General features: G+C 39.3%; 2 protein-coding genes across 3 annotated transcripts in view; both read left to right on the plus strand.

Annotated features, from left to right (window-relative positions):
• The window catches only part of LOC132702803 (uncharacterized), a 41,948-nt gene extending 20,051 nt beyond the window's left edge, over positions 1–21,897 (plus strand). For both annotated transcript variants that reach the window (XM_060671593.1, XM_060671594.1), the window contains exon 6: positions 19,874–21,897. In XM_060671593.1, the coding sequence (XP_060527576.1) occupies positions 19,874–20,050 (177 nt within the window). In that variant the 3' untranslated portion in view covers positions 20,051–21,897. The remainder of the gene's footprint in view (positions 1–19,873) is intronic.
• On the plus strand, positions 4–11,930 carry LOC132702805 (uncharacterized). Its single transcript, XM_060671597.1, has 2 exons — positions 4–2,293; positions 7,713–11,930. The coding sequence occupies exon 2, from the start codon at positions 10,474–10,476 to the stop codon at positions 11,431–11,433; it is 960 nt and encodes a 319-aa protein (XP_060527580.1). The 5' UTR covers positions 4–2,293; positions 7,713–10,473; the 3' UTR covers positions 11,434–11,930.
• Positions 21,898–21,976: the final 79 nt, after the last annotated feature.

Consider the following 21,976-nt stretch of genomic DNA (forward strand, 5'->3'; position numbering starts at 1 on the left):
CATACAATTTTGGGGAACATATGAATACATATGAACAAAAAATGCAAATATGCATTTTTATTTCATGAAAAATTCTGAATAACAATATTATTTTTATATTCTTCAGAAATCCTATCATTTTTTACATATACGACGGACCTATTTGAATAAATATACACGAAGCAAAAAAAAATAATAATAAAACCTTTTTGTTTATAGATGCAGACTTACATACACACTTACACAAAACATCAAAATCTTACAGCGAGAAAATATTATTTGCGATTTTAGTAAAAGTTATAATTACAATTAATAATTTAACAATACCATGGATACATTCAGATAATAGCAACTTCCACAACATACAACTATTTTTTAAGATCAATTCATAACTAAATGTTTTTCAAAATTTCCCAAAAGAAAATTGTGCCTGTTATCCGTAAACATTATTTAAAGATGGAAAAACTTTGCTCAACATCTACAGAAATTTTAGGACAGTATTATAGTTTTGCATGTTTCTAATTTATACAAATCCAGTTCTCTTTCAAAATTAGTGAAATTGCCTATAAAGACTGCACCGTCAACAATGTCAACAGTATCTAAAAAGTTTTCGCACTCTACCTCAAATTGATTTATTAAAGCCACTGAATTTGTCAAAGAAACAGAGGTAGCCTCCAATTTCGTGAGTGCTATAGGTACAAAAGAATAATTTAATTCTATAATTATAAAACTTTTTTTCACTGGCGGGTTAGAAAAAACAGTTTTTGCATTTATTAGTGCGACAGAAGATGAGTTGTTTAGATATTTGATAACTTTTTTAACTAATTCAAAGTTCGCGGCATAAAATACAGCAGCGGTTAACAAAGTTTCCCAGGGAGTTGTTACTGGTTGTGGTGGTAATTATATATTTGGACAATTTTCCCTATAAAATGGAACACGTAAAGACGCTTTGCTTATTTGATTAATTAAATCATTTTCCAAAAACTGGTCTCCTATACATTCTGATGATCTATAATCCAATCCATGAAATAGGTTAGAATAAATAAATTATTTTTAAATTTTGTGCTGCCTTAACTAACCATATAGGGGGCAACATCTGCTAAAAGAGGAAAAAAAATGTAAGTGCAGTAAAAGACAGAAGTTACAGAGGGGCCGATACAGATACTGACTATGTATGTACCCTTAATCATCAAGCTGAAGCAAGAAATTTCTAAAACCAAGAAGACTCGTGCCACTAAGAGAAGTGAACCAAGTACAACGTTGAAAAACTGAAGGCTAATTCTTTGGCTGAACATTTTGGGATAGAAATGACGGAAAAGTTGAGCAGCATGCAAAGAACGGATCACATAGAAAATGATTGGGTGGAATAAGAAGATAACATTGAAGGAGTGCTGCAAAAAGAATTCGATCATGTGAAGGCTGGGGTTAAGAGGGGCTGATTTGACGACGACTGGAAAGAAAGTCTCAAAAACGGAGAAATTGTGCTTGAGGAATCAATCGAAGACAATAAAAGAGCACATCAAAAAGAACGGAAAACGACAAAGACGATATGTAGAGGAAAGAAAAGAGCACCTAATTTTTACCCCGAGGTTAAACAAAGTAAAGGCACAATACTACAGTTTTGCAAGAGCGAAGAAGTAGGTCTAATAGGAGATACAGCTGGAAAATTGGTTAGATGGCAAGAATATTTTAAAGATCTCTTAGAAAATGTTACCGAAGATAGCGAAGATAGAAACAACAGTTACGAATTAGCAAAAGGCCAGGTGGATAAGGAACTACTAGCAGCACGTCCAACAGACATCGAACAGATCATCACTGAGATGAAAAATAATAAAAGTGCAGGAGAGAATAGATTTCCAGGAGAGGCTTTAAAATACAGGATGGGAAAATATGAATTGCTGAGGGAGCGTGTTACGGGATTAATGAAGCAAATATGTGAGAAACAAAAAATGCCAAGTTCATCGGGAAATGCTGTCATCTTCCCGATACACAAAAAGGAGATAAGTCTGGCTGTAATAATTATAGAGGCATAGCGTTACTAGATGTCTGTAAAATATTCGTAAAGATCCCAAAGAAAAGGCTCACGAGTATTCAGGAAAGAGTAATAGGGTACCCGGTAGTAGAGGAGGAAGGATCAAATTTTTACCCTCAAAATGATTCAGCCTAACAGCAGAGTCTAACCTAAATCTCCATTTATTATTCATAGACTTTAAGCAAGCTTATGATTGCATCGGCAGATTGGTTAAAATAACTTTGACTAATACAGAGAACAGGGTTCGTAGCCACTTGTCGGATCGTTTTAATGTAGTTAGAGGTCCTCAGGGGCTCACACTGTGAGTACGGGTGTGGCAACCCCGAGGCACCCTAGCTGGGCTCTTTCTGGACCCAGAGAAGGAGTTTCCCCCCAATACCCCCACATCCCTTCTAATGATCCCGCTCCAACGCTATTAGGATATCCGAATACTAGGAGTGTCCCCTAAATATATTACCCCATTCCCCAGCCGATAGGATTACGACGACGAACTGGCCATGGACCCGGAACAAAACATAATACATGATGTGTGACAAAACAAAACAACTAGTACCCCAGGTGAGTGTAAATCTCACCGCTGATTCCGATCGGGTGAAAGCCCCGGTGGTCGGCGCCGGCCCCATGGATTCTGGGGGGGGCCAATCACACAGACCGCAAGAGAGAAGGAGTTCTATGACCTCGCTAGAATTATCTAAGGAGGAAGATAGACTGTTACAAGGACTATTAAGACCAGGAATTCGCAGAGCTATTTCCAACGAGAATGAAACGGATGGACGGAAAAGAAAGAGTGAAGAAGAACACAGGAGATACATGCAAGAAGACACCACAAAAAGGACTCCATGCCCGATTGCCTTCGAACTTACAGCAGCCCTGAAGGAGGTGGACCGCTTGGTTAGAAATCTGACCAGAGCGGTGGAGCAGAACCCGAACACAAAAAGGGAAATAAAAGAGACTACGTCGAAATTAGGAAAGCAGAGGGATATCCTCAGCAGAAGGACCTTGTGGGAATGGATCCAAGATAGAAAATATAAACCCGTAGACTGTATGACTTTTGATGCCGATATACAAACCGTGCAGTCTGAGTCAAGAGAGCAGGAGGTGCAAACTGACACGGAAGCCCTGATCCAAATCCCGGATGGGACAAGTGTTCGTAGAAATGGAATCAACCCACATACCCAAACCATAGGGACCCAGACAGGGCAAGAGCCTGAATACATAACGGCCTCTAAACTCGACTCGATAAGAAATTATAACGAATACAAGGAAATTGAAGGGCACAACTGGCCAAAAGAAGTTTTTGAACACACTGAAATAAAGGTCGGAAATCCGTTATATACTAAAGCGTCAACGGTCAAAGTAGTCTTCGTCGAACCTTCCGACCCTAAGTTGGAGAGAAGTATACAGTCACAATACAAAAGTCGCTACCAAGAATTAGCCAACGTTGAAGGTGAATTTGTAGTGATGGAACAGACAACCAGGATTAAATCGGATAGGGAGGAGCCAACTACTGGACAAAAGATCATCAAGATACAAATAGAGGCAGAACAAGAAAAATTCTGGGACGTACTGATGAAGCTACGGAAGGAGACAGAGCACGACGAATGGGTTGCCCTTCATCATCTAAATAATCTACACCTTGATAAAATGAGAAAGATGACCGAAGCGATATTCAGGAGGACGTTAACTAACGTGGTAATATACACCACGAAAGTGTATCAAGCTAAAGGCAGAGTAGAAGAAACTCAGGAAAACAAGCCAACAAATAATAGAAAAGAACGACCAACGTACGCATTGATGGTGCAACACAAACACAAGGACTATAAAGAAACGTTGAGAGAAATCAAGGCCAAATTAATAAATACACAGGCAAGTGAAAAAATAAAACACATAAGGAAGACAAAAGACGGCAAACTGCTAATAGTAATGGAAAAGGACGAGGTGGCGTTGTCAGAAGCTCAAAAGCAGATACAAGAGTTATCAACCAGCATAAAGACAAATATTATTGGAATGGAGAGATCATCACTTACAGCGATACATATAAGAGGATTGGATGCCACTGCAACGGAGGAAGAGGTTGTTGAAGCCATCGAGTCCAAAGTCGGGAATCTTAAAACAAGCGATCTCCGACTATCTAAACTTAGACCAGGGGCTGGAGATACACAGGCGGTCACGCTAATGATACAGGACAAAGAGGCGGAGGAGCTACTCAGCAAACATAAGGAACTGCGAATAGGGCTTGTAAGGTGCAGACTAGAACCACGTTTAAATATAGAGAGGTGTTTCAAGTGTTGGTCATACGAGCATCGCGCATATGAGTGCACGGGACCTGATAGGAGGGAACTTTGCTATAAATGTGGGACAACGGGTCACAACAGCCAAAACTGTAGCCTAGAAGAGGCGTGCCCTCTATGTCAGGAGAAAGGACACAGGGCCGGTACGGGTAGCTGTAAAGTCTTCCGCAGGGCACTGTCGTCCAAAAGAAGGCGTAATGCGTGGGAATACAGGGACGGAGGACCTAACCTACAGTAAACATAGTGAAGTTTCTACAAATAAACTCTGACAGGTCTGAAGGGTCCCATGATTTGGCGTTCTTAACAGCGAACGAGAAGAACGTAGATATTATAGTTGCAAGTGAACCAAATAAAAGAATTGTGAAAAACAAGAGATGGACGGTTGACAAGAGATTGGATGTGGCGGTATACTTCATGAATAAAGATGTCAAAGTTAGTAGAACCAAAAGAGAGGACGGAATAGTGATGGTGGAAGCAGATAAATTCAATATATATGGCTGCTATGTGTCACCTAATATAGGTTTACAAGAGTACGAGCGGTATGTTGATAATCTTGCTGACCTGATTGCTGCCAGTAACAGAGAGTGTATTGTTCTTGGGGACTTCAACGCGAAGTCTCCGGAATGGGGATCCCCGATTATGGACAGGAGGGGACAGGTACTGTCGGAAGCGTGTGCCAGAGTTGGACTGGTAGCTCACAACAAGGGAGGCATACCAACATTCGAAAGAAGGCAGCAGAAATCCTATATAGATATTACCTTTTCCACACGAAATCTTGCAGCTAGGGTTAGTAACTGGGAGGTCCTCGAAAACGAGTCCCTTTCCCCACATAAGTACATATTTTTCGAAGTGAAAGACAATACCCCAAAAAAGATGGAAATGCGACGTAAACTGTATCTGGACCAGGATAGACTACTCACTAACTTAAGAGAAAAACTCACTATCACATGCAAAACGATGCCGCTGGATCCGCTCTCACTGGAGGAAATGCTCAAAGAAGCAGTTAAAAAATCTAAGAAAGGGGGCGCAGCAATGTCAACGGTACCGTACTGGTGGAACGAGGATATTGCAAACAAAAGAAAGGAGTGCATAGCGAAAAGGAGAGTCTACACCAGGGCAGCAAGACATAGGAGCACAAGGGAGGTAAATGGCTTACTCACAGAAATGTGGCAAGTATACAAAGAGGTGAGGAACGGACTGAGGAAAATGATCTCCAAAGAAAAGAAGAAAAGGTGGCGACTACTACTGGAAGAGCTAAACGATAACATCTGGGGAGAAGGGTATAAGATAATAAAGAAAAACTTCACAGAGGCTGGTCCTCCATTTACACTTCCCGACTCTGGGTTGAAGCAGATAGTGGAAACACTTTTTCCTGACAGGAGCGAGATTCTGCTGACCCCCATATACACAAGCGAGATACCGCTCTTCAGCACGCAAGAAATAGCCACAGCAGCAGCCAAGTTAAAAGTGAGGAAAGCGCCGGGCCCAGACGGTATTCCACCGGAGGTAATCAAGATACTGGCAAAAGGCGAGCCGACAATACTGCGGGATCTTTATAATAACTTATTGATAAGACAGGAATTCCCCACTTCATGGAAACTAACAAAGGTGGTATTGATCCACAAAAGTGGTAAACCTTTTGAGCTCGCAAATTCGTATAGACCCTTGTGCCTGGTAAACTCAATCGCTAAACTGTACGAACACCTTATAAAGGACAGACTGGAAAAAGAACTGGCAAAAAATGGACAAATATCGGCAAATCAATATGGATTTAAAAAAGGCATGTCCACCCTAGACGCAATAAACGCGGTGATGATCCTGGCAGAGGGAGTAAAATTCCGAGGAAAAGGCGAAAGATGGTGTATGCTAATCACTATTGACGTGAAAAACGCTTTTAATTCGGCATCGTGGGCGATACTCCTTAAAAAACTAAGAACAAATAGGTTGCCACAATACCTAATCAACTTGGTTAGAGACTACTTAGACGATAGAGTCATACTGTTTGGAAAACAGAAGAAAAAAGTATCCGCAGGAATCCCCCAAGGATCTGTATTGGGCCCGTTACTATGGAATGTATATTATGACGATATACTGAGATTGGAGTTTGGCCCAGGGGCCAGCGTCGTAGGCTATGCTGACGATGTAGCCATAGTAGTACAAGGTCAAAACAAACAAGAACTGACTCTAAATGCAAACCATGCGCTCCAGGAGGTCGTAAAGTGGCTGCAGGCAAATACTCTGGAACTAGCTGTGGAAAAGACGGAGGCGGTCATTCTGAGTGGACGCAGGAACCGACAGGATATCCAGATTAATGTAAATGACCAGGTAATCAAGCCAGCTAAGGCTATAAAATATTTAGGCGTCCTGATTGGTGAAAACATCTCTTTCGGGGAGCATGTTAGAGTGGTCTCGCAAAAGGCAACCAAGAAGTTAGCGTCAGTCGCAAGACTAATGCCAAACTACAAAGGTCCAAATACGGAAAAGAGGGGGATATTGTATGGAGTAGTGCAGTCCACAATTATGTATGCCGCACCTATATGGAGCCCTGTAATGAGGATAAAGACCTACCGTAAAATACTGGAAAGCGTTCAAAGAAAAGCACTCCTGAGGGTGGCGTGCGGCTACAGAACGGTCTCCAGCGCAGCAGTCCAGGTTATAACGGGTTTCCCCCCTGTGGATTTAATAGTGGAGGAGAGGAGATACGCTGCCCAAGAAGGCAGAGGCCCAGGTGCAAAGCAAAGGGCGAAGGAGCGGACGAACCAAGAATGGCAAAGCAGATGGGAAGCATCCACCGTGGGGAGATGGACCAGAGCACTGATCCCAAGCATAGACAAATGGAGGAGGTGCAGGCACCGGCAGTTGGACTACCATCTTACACAAGTACTTACCGGACATGGCCATTTCAAGGTCTACACTAATCGACTAGGCAAAACCGACACTAAATGTTTATACTGTGATAGAGAGGACAGTGCAGAGCACACGCTGATCAGCTGCCCACGCTGGACCTCGCAGAGACTGCGGATATGCGAAACCCTCGGGAGAGAGACAGAAGCTCTGACGCCGGCGAGCGTGGTGGAAGGCATGCTGGACACGGCCGAAAAGTGGGGAGCAATACAGGAATGCATTATTGATATCATGAAGTCGAAGAGTGTAGAACTTGCGGGAGGAGACGGATAAAACATAGGGGTGACAACCGGGCTAGTGAAGCATGTCCGCTAGGACGATCCCACTAACCTGGGGTATGAAAACGAGGGGGAAGGGTTTTAGTCGGTCGGTGATCTATTGACAAGGACACCACCCCGACACTACCTCGACCGCCAGAACAACAGGCGAGGTGTCTGTTTGCAGATTTCCTAATCCCCTCGAGGAAAAAAAAAAAAAAAAAAAAAAAAAAAAAAAAAAAGTTAGAGGTCTGAGACAGAGAGACCCGGTGTAAACTTCGCTCTTTCATTTGGTTTTGGGAGTTGTACATAGAGATAGCAGAATCGATATAAAAAGAACAATCTATGAAGATGATACGCAGATGATATAGTCTTCATAGCAAGACCCAGGACAGAGCAAGAAATTATATTTAAAGACCTCGAAAAAAGTATAAAGCATTATGGTTTGATGAAAAAAGTATAAAGCATTATGGTTTGATGATTAATGAAAAAAAGAAAAAATACCTGCAAAATGGACCGTCACAAAAATTCCAGTGAAGCATTATCTCACATTTACAGCTTCGAAAATGTTTATCAATTTGAGTATTTTGGAGTCACTTTAAAACGACTTGTGCTTTAAATAAAAAGACAAGAGCAGTCAAGATAAGAATTTATAAGACAATGATTAGACCAACAGTAATGTACGGCGCTGAAACTTGGGTGATGAACAGGAAAGAAGAACAGAAATTAGCGATCTGGGAAAATCTGTTGAGGTGTTAAACGAAACGGAATGGAGAAGAAGAACTAACGCGGAAGTACAAATGCTATTCGGACAACCAGATATAACACGAGAAGTAAAGAAACAAAGGCTAGGCTGGTTAGGGCATGTGCGGATGATGGAGGAAAGTTGGACAGAAAGGATATGGAGGGAGCGGATGGAAGAAGAAGACGGAGAGGCCGTCCGCGAAAAAGGTGCTATTCAAAATCTAAGGGAAATGGACATCGAAAACTGGCGAAATAAGGATTAAGGACAGCCTGTAGCACTATTCTATATATTTATAATGTTCAGTCAATTAAATACAAACATTTATATATCTATAATATTATATAAAATCCATAAAACACAAAGTCCCTCATTTAATGCTAAAAACAGAGATCTTTACCATCACACCCACTAACCAAAACCACATTTTTTAAATCAATATTCATTTTGAGTGGTTTTTGAGAAAAATGAACTTTTCCTTTTTGCTGAAAAACAGGTCTTTGAAATATGTGTTTTTTCAGGACAGGACTTAACATTTGAATGATACTGTTTTCATCTTCTGCAACAGCTTCTTTCAATCCACCTCAGTGGTCCCAGGTTGCCCATCCACCTGTTTCTGCATTTAAAAAGTTCTTAATAATCTGTGAAGTTAAATCCCCGCCTCACTTGATTTCGATTTGATTTACATCTGCCCAAAATGCAGTCTTCTTACGATTAAAGATTCCACAATTAGTAAATGGGCACTCATTTGACCAAAGGAGGAAAAACTTTGGTATCTGGTTAGTTTTCTGAATAAAGCAATGCCAATAATATTGCCATCCTGAAGTCCCTGGCAAGGCTGATCACGATTAAGATAATTACTGTGATGCTTTAAAATAGTATTCGCTGTTGACCGAGCAAAGCTTGTTGTCTCTTCAATCAGTGTACCTAAGCAAAACTCCCATAGGTGACAAGGGTGTCTTTGAAACGTCTAAACATAGCTCTACCCTGTTGACGTCTTTCCGGATATTTATTTAAATACATTTCTTCAGCTTATGCTTCGCTTCTACGGCAGAGCATAAAACACTCATTTGGCAATAGCATTTCTAACTCTTTCTACTTCTTGTCTAATTATCATTTTTAAGTCTTGAACACTGTTACACCTATTGTAATACACTTCGTTTTTATGTAGCTTCATAAAAAAGTACAGAGGTGTCAAATCAGGACTTTGATATGGCTCACTATGTTATTGAAAAACAATTTCTTCTTTAATATAGTCCAACGGATTATCACTTAACGGAAATATATAGTTCTCTCTACAATTTTCAATATTTCTTACCATTCAGAACAAAGTAATAAAATACTGGGCCTATTATTCCATCACGGATAATACCACATCACACATAAACTCTTCTTCGAGCCTGTGACCTAATTTCTTTTACACGATTTTCATTTGAGATGCACCAGTAATGAGTAGTTTTTCTTACCGGCCGTGTTGAGAATTGCCTTATCTTCCACATATTCTTTTTAAACGTCACTTTAAAAATAATGGTCCGTCAAAAGGGAACAATGAAAGAGTATTGTTTGAAAGTCGTTTTGGGACAATAGTCTTAGCGAATTTTGGTTATCCAAAATACAGGGGAACTTCGAACGAGTTCAGACGTACCGCTAAAGTGCGGATCCTGTTCGCAGGAAATTTTGGCAAACGATATAAAAATTAATTGTAGTGGTGCTAGAAACACCAAATCTCAAATGGCTCTGCGATAGCTGTAATGTTAGCACTAGTGTAATTTCTACGATGTTTATGAAACTTCAGGACGACATCGGTCAATTAAAGACAACTACCTGGCCTAACACAGACAATAACAACAAGCAAGATGACGATGGATTTCAATTAGTCCAGCCGATACGGCGAAGAAACAGAACTTTTATAGAAGGAACAAACACAATAAGTAGAATACAAGGAGTTGAGAAGAAAGCTTCGATATATGTAACAAGGTTGGATAAATCCACAACATCAATACAGATTGAAGAAAACTTATCTGGTATCTGTAGAATAAACTGTGAAAAACTTAACTTTAACCACAACGAACAGTGGAGTTCCTTTAAAATATGTGCCCCTTTCACGCACAAAGATGCAATTTTAAACGGAGACCTATGGCCGCAAGGTGCAAGACTAAGCAGATATTTCTTTCCCAAGAAAAATGCAAAAAACAGCGCCAGTAAATACGACTCAAAAAATGAGGATTTTTTAAACCAGACGGTGAGACACCTAACAAATTCGTAGTTATGAACCTTAATATTCAAGGAGGTATCACAAACAAAAAAGAAGCCCTCGAATCAATACTAAATAACCACGACGTCAATGTCCTGTGTATCTCAGAACATCATGAATCCTCAGACATTAAGTTTCTTAAGCTTTTAGATTATAAGGTTCTTAGTTATTTCTCGAGAACTAGTTGCAGAGGAGGGGGAGTCTGTATCTTGGGTCGAGAAAGTTTAAATTTTTCAAAAATTCCGTTTAATAACTCTGAAGAAAAAAGTTTTGAAATGTGTTCAATAAAATTAGAGCTTAACAAGGAATGTGTCACAATTTTCTCTGTATACCGATCTCCAAAGGGAGACTTCGAAGCATTTGTAGAGAAACTCTCAATAATGTTCGAAGCTATATACGAACCTAAAAATAAGCACATTTTGTGCGGTGACATTAACGTCAACTTGCTTGAAAACAACAAACAAACTAAAATACTAAAAAATATACTTCTTGAGTATAATTTAGTTGCTTCTATAGAAGAGCCCACCAGAATAACTTATCATTCTAGAACATGCATTGACAATATTTTCGTCGACTTTACCGGACTAAAAAGCTTGGCAGTAGACACATGTGTCTCTGACCACACGTTTCAGCTCTTCTTTTTTGAGGAGTTCTGCAATAATAATTGTACAGAACGCTTTTTCAGAAACTTTAGCGAAAATAATGTAAATTCCTTTATAGATTTGGTATCCAACACAGATTGGAATAATTTGTTCTACGATATTCAATCTGATGACTTAGATAAAAAATTTAACACTTTTTACGAAAAACTGAAACCAATATTTATGTCATGTTTTCCATTTACAAAAAAAGGAAAAGTCTCGTACAGGAAAAAAACCAATTGGTTTAATAGAGAATTAAGAGAGCTGAGTCGTGCGGTACACGAGATGCAACAAGTAAACAAAAGAATAAAAAATGATCTATATATAAAATAAATCTAAATATAAAGGACTTAAATCCCATTACAACAAAAAACTTAAACACGCAAAGAAAACTCACCACAATTTAAGGTTAATGAAATCTGATAACATAAGTAGGGAAAGTTGGGCAATAGTCAGGGAAAATAGCAACCATAAAAGTAAATCCTCTTCTATAACCAACATAACCGTTGGTGGTGAAACACTACAAGACAAATTGGTTAAGGCTTTCGCGGCCCGTTGATAAGCTATTATCTTCATTCGGGTTTAAAGGCCGTCGTCGATTGGAATTACTTCCTAACGTTTCGCTAGCACGAGTGGCGAGCTTCTTCAGAGGTCCTTCCATCTCCGATGTTGGACGTAGACTGACGATTTCTCCTGCGCAGGTTGTATTTATGCCGATTGGTGGAGGGCGGGGCTTGTTCCGCTTCGGTTGGTCTCGGGATATCGATCGGTACTGCTCGGGCGTTCCTAAGGATCGGGTTCCAGATTTGGTTGAGTCTAAGGGTCTCCTCCTTTCGGTTGAAATTGTGAGGGTGTTTTTGAATCTCAATGGCTTCCCTGACTAGTCTGTTGTGATAGCCGTTGTCCGATACTAGTAACTCATGGGATCACGGGATACCGAACAACGACCCTCCACCTCCCACGCATATCTGCCTTATATTCCGAGTGTCACCGACAGGATTGGCAGAGTATTGAAAAGACACGACATCAAAACAATCTTTAAGCCTACAAAGAAGATCCAGCAGACCATCAGGTCAGCGAAGGACAAGAGGGGCTCACTTTCAGCTGCGGGAGTCTACCGCATTCCGTGTTCATGCGGAAAGGTCTACATCGGAACTACCAAGAGATCAATGGGAACGAGACTTAAGGAGCATAAAGCAAGCTGCAGGCTAGGACATACAGAGAAGTCTGCAGTGGCTGAACACGCACTGGGCAGCGGGGAACACAGGATACACTTTGAGAGCTGTAAGTTACTAGCATCGGTCAACGGCTATCACAACAGACTAGTCAGGGAAGCCATTGAGATTCAAAAACACCCTCACAATTTCAACCGAAAGGAGGAGACCCTTAGACTCAACCAAATCTGGAACCCGATCCTTAGGAACGCCCGAGCAGTACCGATCGATATCCCGTGTAGCATACCGTATACATATTATGTTATTTTGTTATTATTTGTTTCTTATTTAAGTCTAAGTTCTCTAAAGTGCGCGAGTGGCGGTAAATATAAAGCGGTGCGAATCACGAAGGGACGGCTGTGGGGATGCGAGGGGAAGTACTGGACGACGGCGAAGTTAAGGTGGACTGAGGTAAGCAGTGGGTAGCAGCAAGGCAAGAGAAGCGGTTGCGCTGCAGTGTTGACGACGTCCGATCAATTGACGTAAGGTGGAAGGCCACCTTACGTTCAAATATTTCTGGGTCCTGAGAACATCGTCGCCGAACAACCGTTGGGTGGTGGCAGCCTGCTACCGCCTCAAGATCCTTCAAGGGAACGTCGACCGCTCCCACGTAAGTCCGTTCCACTCGGAGTAGTGAATACCGCAGACTTGTGTGCGTTTCGGTTCGAACCTTGTTTATTATCAATGTACTTTCGGCACATATTGTTTATTGTTCATTTAACAATCGCCTCCCATTCACTTAGAGTGGTAATTATTGCTTTATTCTATTAATAAATATCTTCAATCAAGCGACCAAGAACCTCATTTCCCTTGTTATAATTGTAACGAAACATTCATTTGGCGCCCAACTCGTGGCTCGATCTTGATTGAGTGATATCTTATTTTAAGTAAACCAAATGCCGAAACGTAAGGTTAGGAAAGACTCCAACGAAGGGTCTGCCGTTGATATGGACGATAGATTAACGGAAACGTTAGCGAAAGCCTTTGAGCAATTTAATGTAAAATTTAGTGAATCTTTGTCGCTAAACTTAAATATGTTAACGCATGTAACAAATAATGTAACGGAACAGATGAACGCTGTAAATAATACATTAACAACTTTAAATGTACGCCTGGCCGAATCTAATGGTCAGAAAAATAACGATTTTGTACAGGTTCCACAGGGAGGGCTTCAGGACGATTTCCCACGTGAAGACCGCTCGTATATTTCGGTTTGGAAGGACTTGGGGGGGTCAAAATATACATTTTTCTCCTAATGGGCCTATGCACCCAGTGGCGTTCATAAAAAAATTAGAAGCACTACTAAACGAATCGGGTGTGCCTAATAAGAAAAAACTTTATTTTTCGGTAAATTGTATGAGAGCTTCTGCTCAAGACTGGGTCGAAATAAAACAGTTTACTGATTTTGACGATTTTAAGCGACAATTTTTAGGTAGATATTGGTCGCCTGAAAAGGAACGTGAAAATTTTCACAAAATTAAATTCGGTACTTATGAAAAAGGTTCAAGGGCGGACTATTTTCTAAAAATAGTGCGGGAAGCTCAATTTTTAAGCGAAAATCTAACCGATCATGAGATTATTGATTTAGCCGTAAGCCATTTCCCTATGGATATTCAGCGCGGTATCCTAAATTCAGGTTATAAATCAATAGAAGATATCGAAAATCATTTACGTAAAAATGATAGGCTAGAGGAAGCCGCTGCCAATATACCGAGTGGAAGTAGAAATCAAAATTCGCGGATTAATTATCAATATAATAATAGAGAACGTCGAAGTGATCACAGAAACGATAACATAGAATATTTGGGAAACAGGGCGAGTGAAAATAATAATCGACCGGGGCCATCTAGGGACGTATCGACTATTTTTAATCGCGATTCGGCAGAAATTTTAAGCGAGTCCGAACCTGATTTAAAAAAAATTGCGGTAATTCCAACAGTTCAAATGACGGTTGAGAGTATTAGAACGAGATGTCTAATCGATTCGGGATCGCAAATTACGGGAATTAGCGAATCATTTTATAACGAATTAGTAAAAATCAATCCTGATATTCCTAAGATGCCATCAAAATGTGTTACAATATCCGGGGCTTTAAGCGATAAATCAACAAAGGTAAATAAACAAGTCTATCTGAGTTTTTACTTAGGGAATATACAGTGTGAATATCCATTCTTAGTAATACCTGGGCTAGCTAGAAATGTCATTTTAGGATGTGATTGGATGAAGGATAATGAAATAATTATCGATTTTTCTAAAAACATAATACAAAGCGGCTGCGATGGAAAACGACGTCAAATTAAGTTTTTAGGTGAACCGAACCCGGGTATACACATTACTGTTAGCGAAATTGTAGACGAGGAATTTACAGAACCAAAGAAACCGAATAATTCTTACAACGTATGCGAGGGTATCGATAAAATTATTACACCGAGTGATGAACCTAACGAAGCGAATAGAGATCGTGTAAAAACATTATTAATGAAATATAAAGATATTTTTTCGGACGAGCCAGGGCGTATCGATTGTTACGCGCACGAAATTAAACTTTCGGACTATTCACCATTCTTTTGTAAATCGTATCCGATCCCGTATGTCTATCGCGATGAAGTAAAGCGGCAAATCAAAGAAATGCTTAATTGGGGCGTTATTCGACCCTGCCAAACAGAATATATTAGTCCGTTAGTCGTGGTAAAAAAAAAAGATAAGTCGGCGCGTGTTTGTGTAGACGCTCGGTTTTTAAATTCGCGCATGATAAATGATCACGTGATGCCGCCAAATTCGTCGGAATTGCTATTTGAATTTTCTCAGGGAATGTGTTTGAGCACATTAGATTTAACGGCTAGTTATTGGCAAATTCCTATACGGCAGAATGACCAGAAATATACCGGTTTTTTATATGAGGGCCACACGTATGTTTTTACGGTGTTGCCGTTTGGTTTAGCAACCTCGGTGGCATCATTTATCCGTGGTTTAAATATTATATTAGGACCTGATGTTGAAGGATGGGTCGTCGCTTATGTCGATGACCTTGTCATATACTCCGAATCTCCTAAAATGCATTTTAAACATTTGGAAACAATATTTAGTAAATTTAAAAAAACCGGCGTAACTGTTAAATTAAAAAAATCAAGTTTTATAAAAAAACAAATAAATTTTCTTGGACATATAATATCGTCAGAAGGTGTGAGAATGGACCCGGATCGTATTATGGCAATCTAAAATTTTCCTACCCCGCGAAACGTGCGACATTTAAAATCATTTTTAGGCATAATTAATTACGACGCTAGATTTTGTCGAGGTTATTCACGATTAATAATTCCATTAGTGAAACTTCTCAGAAAGGGTGAACTTTGGAAATGGGGGGTGGAAGAAAAGATGGCATTTGAAGAAGCAAAAGAAGCATTTTTAAATGTGTCAATGCTACAACATCCCGATATGAATAAAAGATTTTTCATCGAAACTGAACGGGTGAATCGAGAGATAGGACGTTTGTTAAGATCGTTATGTTATAGTAAACACACCAAGTGGGCTACTATTTTGCCCTTGGTGCAAAAATGGCTAAACCGGGCGATCCATTCAGGTACCAATTTTCCACCAGAATATCTACACTTTGGTAATAAAACAACTGACCCAGTCTTGAAGGCAGTAGAGTTCCCTGAGTCAGAGTTGCCTCCACGGGATCTGATTATCCAATTAGCTTATAAAAACCTATTAACCAAGGCGGAGAAACGACAACAACGTCACCTTCAGTCAAGAAAGGTAACGAAAATCTCAGTGGGTGACAAGGTGTTAGTAAGAACTCACAATTTGTCATCTGGAGAAAATCAAGAAATTAAAAAGTTTTTCCTCTTGTATCGCGGCCCATGCACCGTGACTGAAATTAAGGGGCCAAATTCATTTGTGGTGGTCGAAGACGGTACTGGAGCCTGCCTTGGGGTTCAGAATTTATACAATTTGAAACATTATAAGTGTGCTGCTTAGTACCCAGTTGGCTAAGATTAGTTTTAAACCAAACTGCATTTTTGATTTAAAAGGGGGGTGATGTAGCATACCGTATACATATTATGTTATTTTGTTATTATTTGTTTCTTATTTAAGTCTAAGTTCTCTAAAGTGCGCGAGTGGAGGTAAATATAAAGCGGTGCGAATCACGTGGGGATGCGAGGGGAAGTACTGGACGACGGCGAAGTTAAGGTGGACTGAGGTAAGCAGTGGGTAGCAGGAAGGCAAGAGAAGCGGTTGCGCTGCAGTGTTGACGACGTCCGATCAATTGACGTAAGGTGGCCACCTTACGTTCAAATATTTCTGGGTCCTGAGAACATCGTCGCTGAACAACCATTGGGTGGTGGCAGCCCCGCCCTCCACCAATCGGCATAAATACAACCTGCGCATTAGAAATCGTCAGTCTACGTCCAACATCGGAGATGGAAGGACCTCTGAAGAAGCTCGCCACTCGTGCTAGCGAAACGTTAGGAAGTAATTCCAATCGACGACGGCCTTTAAACCCGAATGAAGATAATAGCACTACAAGACAGATCCAAAATCTGTGAAATTTTTAACAAATATTTTGCAGATCTTGCTATCTGAGGCTGATCAGCCTCAAAATTTAACGCTTGATATTAAAATACACTCAAGCTTGATGTTTCTTTACCCTACTACAACAGTAGAGATAACACAAGTAATTAGAAAAGTATGGAATCGATGAAATACCGGGCACTTTGTTAATCTCTATTAAAGATATTATAGCTCCTATTCTATCATATTTAGTCAATCTGAGCTTCCTCCAGGGCAAGTATCCACAGGCCTTAAAAAACTCAAAAATCGTACCTATTTTTAAAAACAAAGGCAATAAAACCAACATAGAGAACTACCGGTAGCTCTTCAATGTCAAGTGGCAAAAATTTTTGAGTCCTGTTATAATGATAGACTGCAGAGGTTCCTTGAAAAATACTCTTTGATTTCTGATGCTCAGAACGGATTTAGAGCCAACCGCCCCACAACTACAGCTCTGGACTGTGCTCTGGAGCATATCTACAATAGCCTTAATAAGAAAACAGCCACATTAGGCTTATTTTTTGATTTGAGCCGCGCTTTCGACACTGTCGATCACAGCCTGCTCTTAAAAAACTGGAAAATATGGGTATTAGAGGTCCAGCAAACTCATGGATCAAATCTTACCTCTCCGAGAGAATACAGCAGGTTGTGATCGGCGGTTCAAAATCTAGCCCTCAATATGTAGGCAGAGGTACCCCGCAAGGATCCTGCCTATCACCGCTCCTCTTTAATTGTTTTATTAACGATCTTCCTCAGGATAATATAGATGCATTATTTGTACTGTATGCAGATGACGCAACAAGCATTTTAGTTACAGATAAAAACAGAGCTAATTTAAAAGGGGCTGCAGAACCAAGGGTCACGAGGGTGAATGAATGGTGTCGCGATAACGGACTACAATTAAATAAATCTAAGTCAATAGCTACGGAAATAGTCACAAAAAATACTCGCGTTGATTCCAGTATTCTTCTCCAATTGGAGGGACGTTCTATAGAAAACGTGGAGGCTACTAAGTTTCTCGGTCTGTACATTGACAACAAACTTACATGGAATCATCACATCGACAACATATTGCCCAAATTAAGCTCCTGCTCATACTTATTCCAAAATATTCGAGATACGGTATCCATTGACGTTTTAAAGCTGGTGTACTATGGGCTGTTCCAATCAGTGATAGGTTACGGTATAATCTATTGGGGTCTAGCCACTGGTGCACACCGGGTCTTCTTAGCACAAAAACGTGCTATTCGTTACATGATGCGTGTAACTAGTAAACATTCATGTAGGGATTTATTTAGGGAACTTCAGATCATAACACTTCCTTCATTATATATTTATTCCGTTTTGATTTACGTCAAAAGTAACATGATAAGATGGAATAGGAGATGTGACTTGCACGAACATGACACACGGCAAAGAGATTACTTGGATGTTCCATTCTCTAGACTGCATATTGGGCAACAAAACCCAAGGTATTTTGGCTTGAAAATATATAACAGAGCTTTAAATTTCTATAAATGCTTCGAAGAAACTGATAGTTTATCTGTGTTTAAGAAAAGAATTAAGACCTTTTTAACTGATAGGTGTCTCTACTCAGTAGATGATTTTTTTTAAATGTATTTTTTAAATGTATTGTTTAAACACTGTATTTTAATGTGATATGACGTGCTTAATATACCCATATATGTGTTATATGTAGTATCGAAAAGCGAAATAAATATCTATCTATCTATTCTATCTGCTTCTCTTCTATTAGGACGGCGTTTTCGAATATTGACTACCACTCCACGTTCAAGATCACGAAAAATTCGTGAAAAAATATGTTTCGTGGGTACCCGTCTTACAGGATAGAACAACCTATATTTTCTTTGGGCTAATTCTGGACTCTTATTATTTCTTACGTAAAATTCATGAAGATCTAAACGCTCTTGAACAGTGTAAATGCCATTTTTTATTTTAAAATAAGTTGTTGGCAACTAAATATCAAATTAAGTGTTGCTGTGTTTCTGTCCAGGCAACAATTTTATAAATTCATTTTTTTACATTGATAGCTTGCAAAAATAAAACGCGGTTAGACATGCTATTGCGGAAATTGAAACCAAACTATGTTTTTAATGGGGTAAGTAATTAGTAATATGTTCTATTTGCTTGCATTACTTGTTACTTTTAGGTGATGTAGGTAATTAATATTTAAAATGAAACTTAGAATAGGATGTTTATAGGTTTAGTTAGATTTAAAATAAAATACATGAGTTGCTGCAAAAAATTGGCAAACTTCTAAATTACCAATTTTTGTAATAAAAGCAATATACAGATACAGGATTAAATTGTGTTGTGCGTGTTCTATTTAAAAAAATAAGGTTTTCCAAATTAGAAAAATATATTTTTTTTAATGGTCATTTGTGACCACCCTGCATAATATATTTTCGCTATAGATAAATGAAAGCATTGAAAATTAATAATAAAAATTCCCAGTTTTAGTTTTAGTTTAGTTTTTAGTTTAAAAAAAAAACACATTTTTCCAAAGACCGGCTTTTCCGTCAAAAAATGGAAAAGTTAATTTTTCTCAAAAACTAGTTAAAATTTCGTATGTCAAGTAATGACAAAAAAATACTCAAAACCAAGCGAGCAATTAGAATTTTTAGAAATATTGGTAACATTCCATTAAAAAAAAAGTTGGTTACTGCCACAACAGAACACCCTGTATACATAAAAATACTATAAATAAAATATGTACTTAGGGTTAAACACTTTTTGTATTCAACTGTTTTTCCTCAGTGTCGTACTTATTGAGATAAAGTACATGCAAAAATAAACGTTTCCATCAGTTTCAGTAAAATAAATTCGATATTAGTAGGAAATCTAAAATGTACTCAATTCAAAATTGTCACTTATATGACTTGAGTCATGATCGTAAACCTGGTTGTAAAATTTTCTTATCGAAATCAACTAGACTTATGCAAAATTTGACTTCTAGTAATGTTACTGGTGATTATCGATTATAGATCGGGTGTGGCCAGTTCCCCACGATTTTATACCCTACGACGTTTTCGAAAAGCCATACGATTGCATTACGGAATTCCCCAAAGAAACCAAAAAGCAATTGGAACGAGTTGTCGATAGTGATTTGGAAGAGGAAGACGAAAAATAGACAGACGCGCCCAGAAAACGTGTTTTCTTAACTGTTCTGTTTTTTTTTTTTATTTGGAAATAAACAAATAATATAAAAATAACACTTTGCATTACAATAACTACTGCGACTTGTCGTTTGTGGTCGCTTTAATTAGTGCTTGCAGGCAATGCCCAAAACATCTTATTTCTGCTCTTCTCTCTAATAATTTCCACATTAAAGATATTAAGCATTTACTTCACCACAACCTTCAAATAGCAATGAGACCGAAAGCAATCCTACACTTGCCATTGTGGTCCTCCCTTACATTCAAACCATCACTAACCACAATCACAAGTTCTAAAGAAGTATAACGTCAAAACCAGATTTACCACTTGTTAAAAAATCTTTCATCATCTTCGGTCCATCAAAGACAAAATTCCATTTGAGATGCCAGGAGTTTACAGCATTCCATGCATATGAGTCAAAGAATACATTAGAGAAACCGGACGAAAAATTTCAACTAGGCTCAAAGAACACGAAAGAGCCTTACGACTAAGACAAATGAACTCATCAGCTGTTGCCGAACACAATCATGAAACCGGACACAAAATTTTATTTGATAAAACTAAAAAATTCTTGCATGTATTCAATTCTTCTACCAATGAAAAATCCGAGAGTCTATAGAAATCTACAAACAACTTAACAATCTTAATCGCGACTCAGGTTTCTACCTGTCAATAATATTGGAATCAGTCATCCGGGACGGTGTTTATGCCCCTCATTTAGCTCCGCCGCCATCAAACAATATATAAGCAGGTACAGAGTAAAATGCGAGCCAGTTTCAGTCAAGCTCTGAAGAAGCCAACAGGATGATTGGCGAAACGTCGGCAAAAACCGACGCAGGAGGAATCCAGAAGTTTGGTAAAAAGTACTACAGTAGCCTGTGGAAGTTTCTTAAAAAAAAATCAATGTCAAGCTTTGTAACTTACTAGTGCTACCAACCTACACAATTTTCAACCTTATTATAGCTACGGGGCAGTGTTGTTAACCTACCATTCTCATCAAAACTACACCCCTCTATATTATTGCATCCTTTCACACTTATCACCTGTAATCACATGTACGGTTGTAATGGTCTATACCATGTTCGGATGGTCTATACTATGTTCGGATGTATGACCATTTATTCGCCGAAAATGGCCTATGTTTAACAATCTATATTTTTGACTCCATTTCCAGCAGCTGTAATTTTATTAAGCCAACAATTTTATACAGTAGTCAATTATCCTGTACTTGTCCTGAAGTGAGCCCAAATCCATTATACAGGGTGAGTTAAAATGAAAAATATTAATTGTGAAAAAAATCAAGTGGAACATGCTATATAAAATTTGTGAAAAAAATGTTTCCTATCTTTCAATTAATTTAGAAATTTTACGTTTCCTAATTCCCAAAATATTATTGAACTATAAAACAATGTTTTCAGATCGGGTCTATTAGTGCAAATGTCCATGCAAATCTAAGTTTTTCATGTAAATGTAGGTTGGGCATTGTTAAATCCGCAAAGCGAACACCCGGGCAAGAACCGCGGAAGTTTAAAAATTTAGTGGCCCGTAAGGTGTCTCCGCCATGTGGAAAATGTAGAGCTAAAAGAGAGGGAGAGCGCGCGCACGTGCAAGGAAGAACGTGCTTAACGTTTTCGCGTTCGAACTTGGCATCGATAGCACGCCGATAGTGTTGAACCCCCAAAAGAAAAAACTATTGTCTCCCTCCGCATTGCATGTGCGTGTGAACCACCTCCACCGTACCGAGACCGTGATCCTCAAGATCGGAGAGGAACTGCTATTGGGGCCCCAGTCCAGCGAGACAGCAGCGACAAGAGGTTATTGCCGTCTCTACCCTCACGACCACGTCTTGCGCGCTCTGCTTAAAATTAAAAAAAAAATTACAGTCCGCTTTAAATTAACCTCAGGGTCGCGACGACCCAGGCATACAAATG

Source organism: Cylas formicarius, unplaced genomic scaffold, assembly GCF_029955315.1.
Source record: "Cylas formicarius isolate icCylForm1 unplaced genomic scaffold, icCylForm1.1 PGA_scaffold_6__28_contigs__length_40554024, whole genome shotgun sequence".
NCBI classification, from domain to species: domain Eukaryota; kingdom Metazoa; phylum Arthropoda; class Insecta; order Coleoptera; family Brentidae; genus Cylas; species Cylas formicarius.

Excerpts from the sequence above, each read along its gene's own strand:
- LOC132702805 (XM_060671597.1), top strand. The coding sequence starts at position 10,474 with ATGAACCTTAATATTCAAGGAGGTATCACAAACAAAAAAGAAGCCCTC.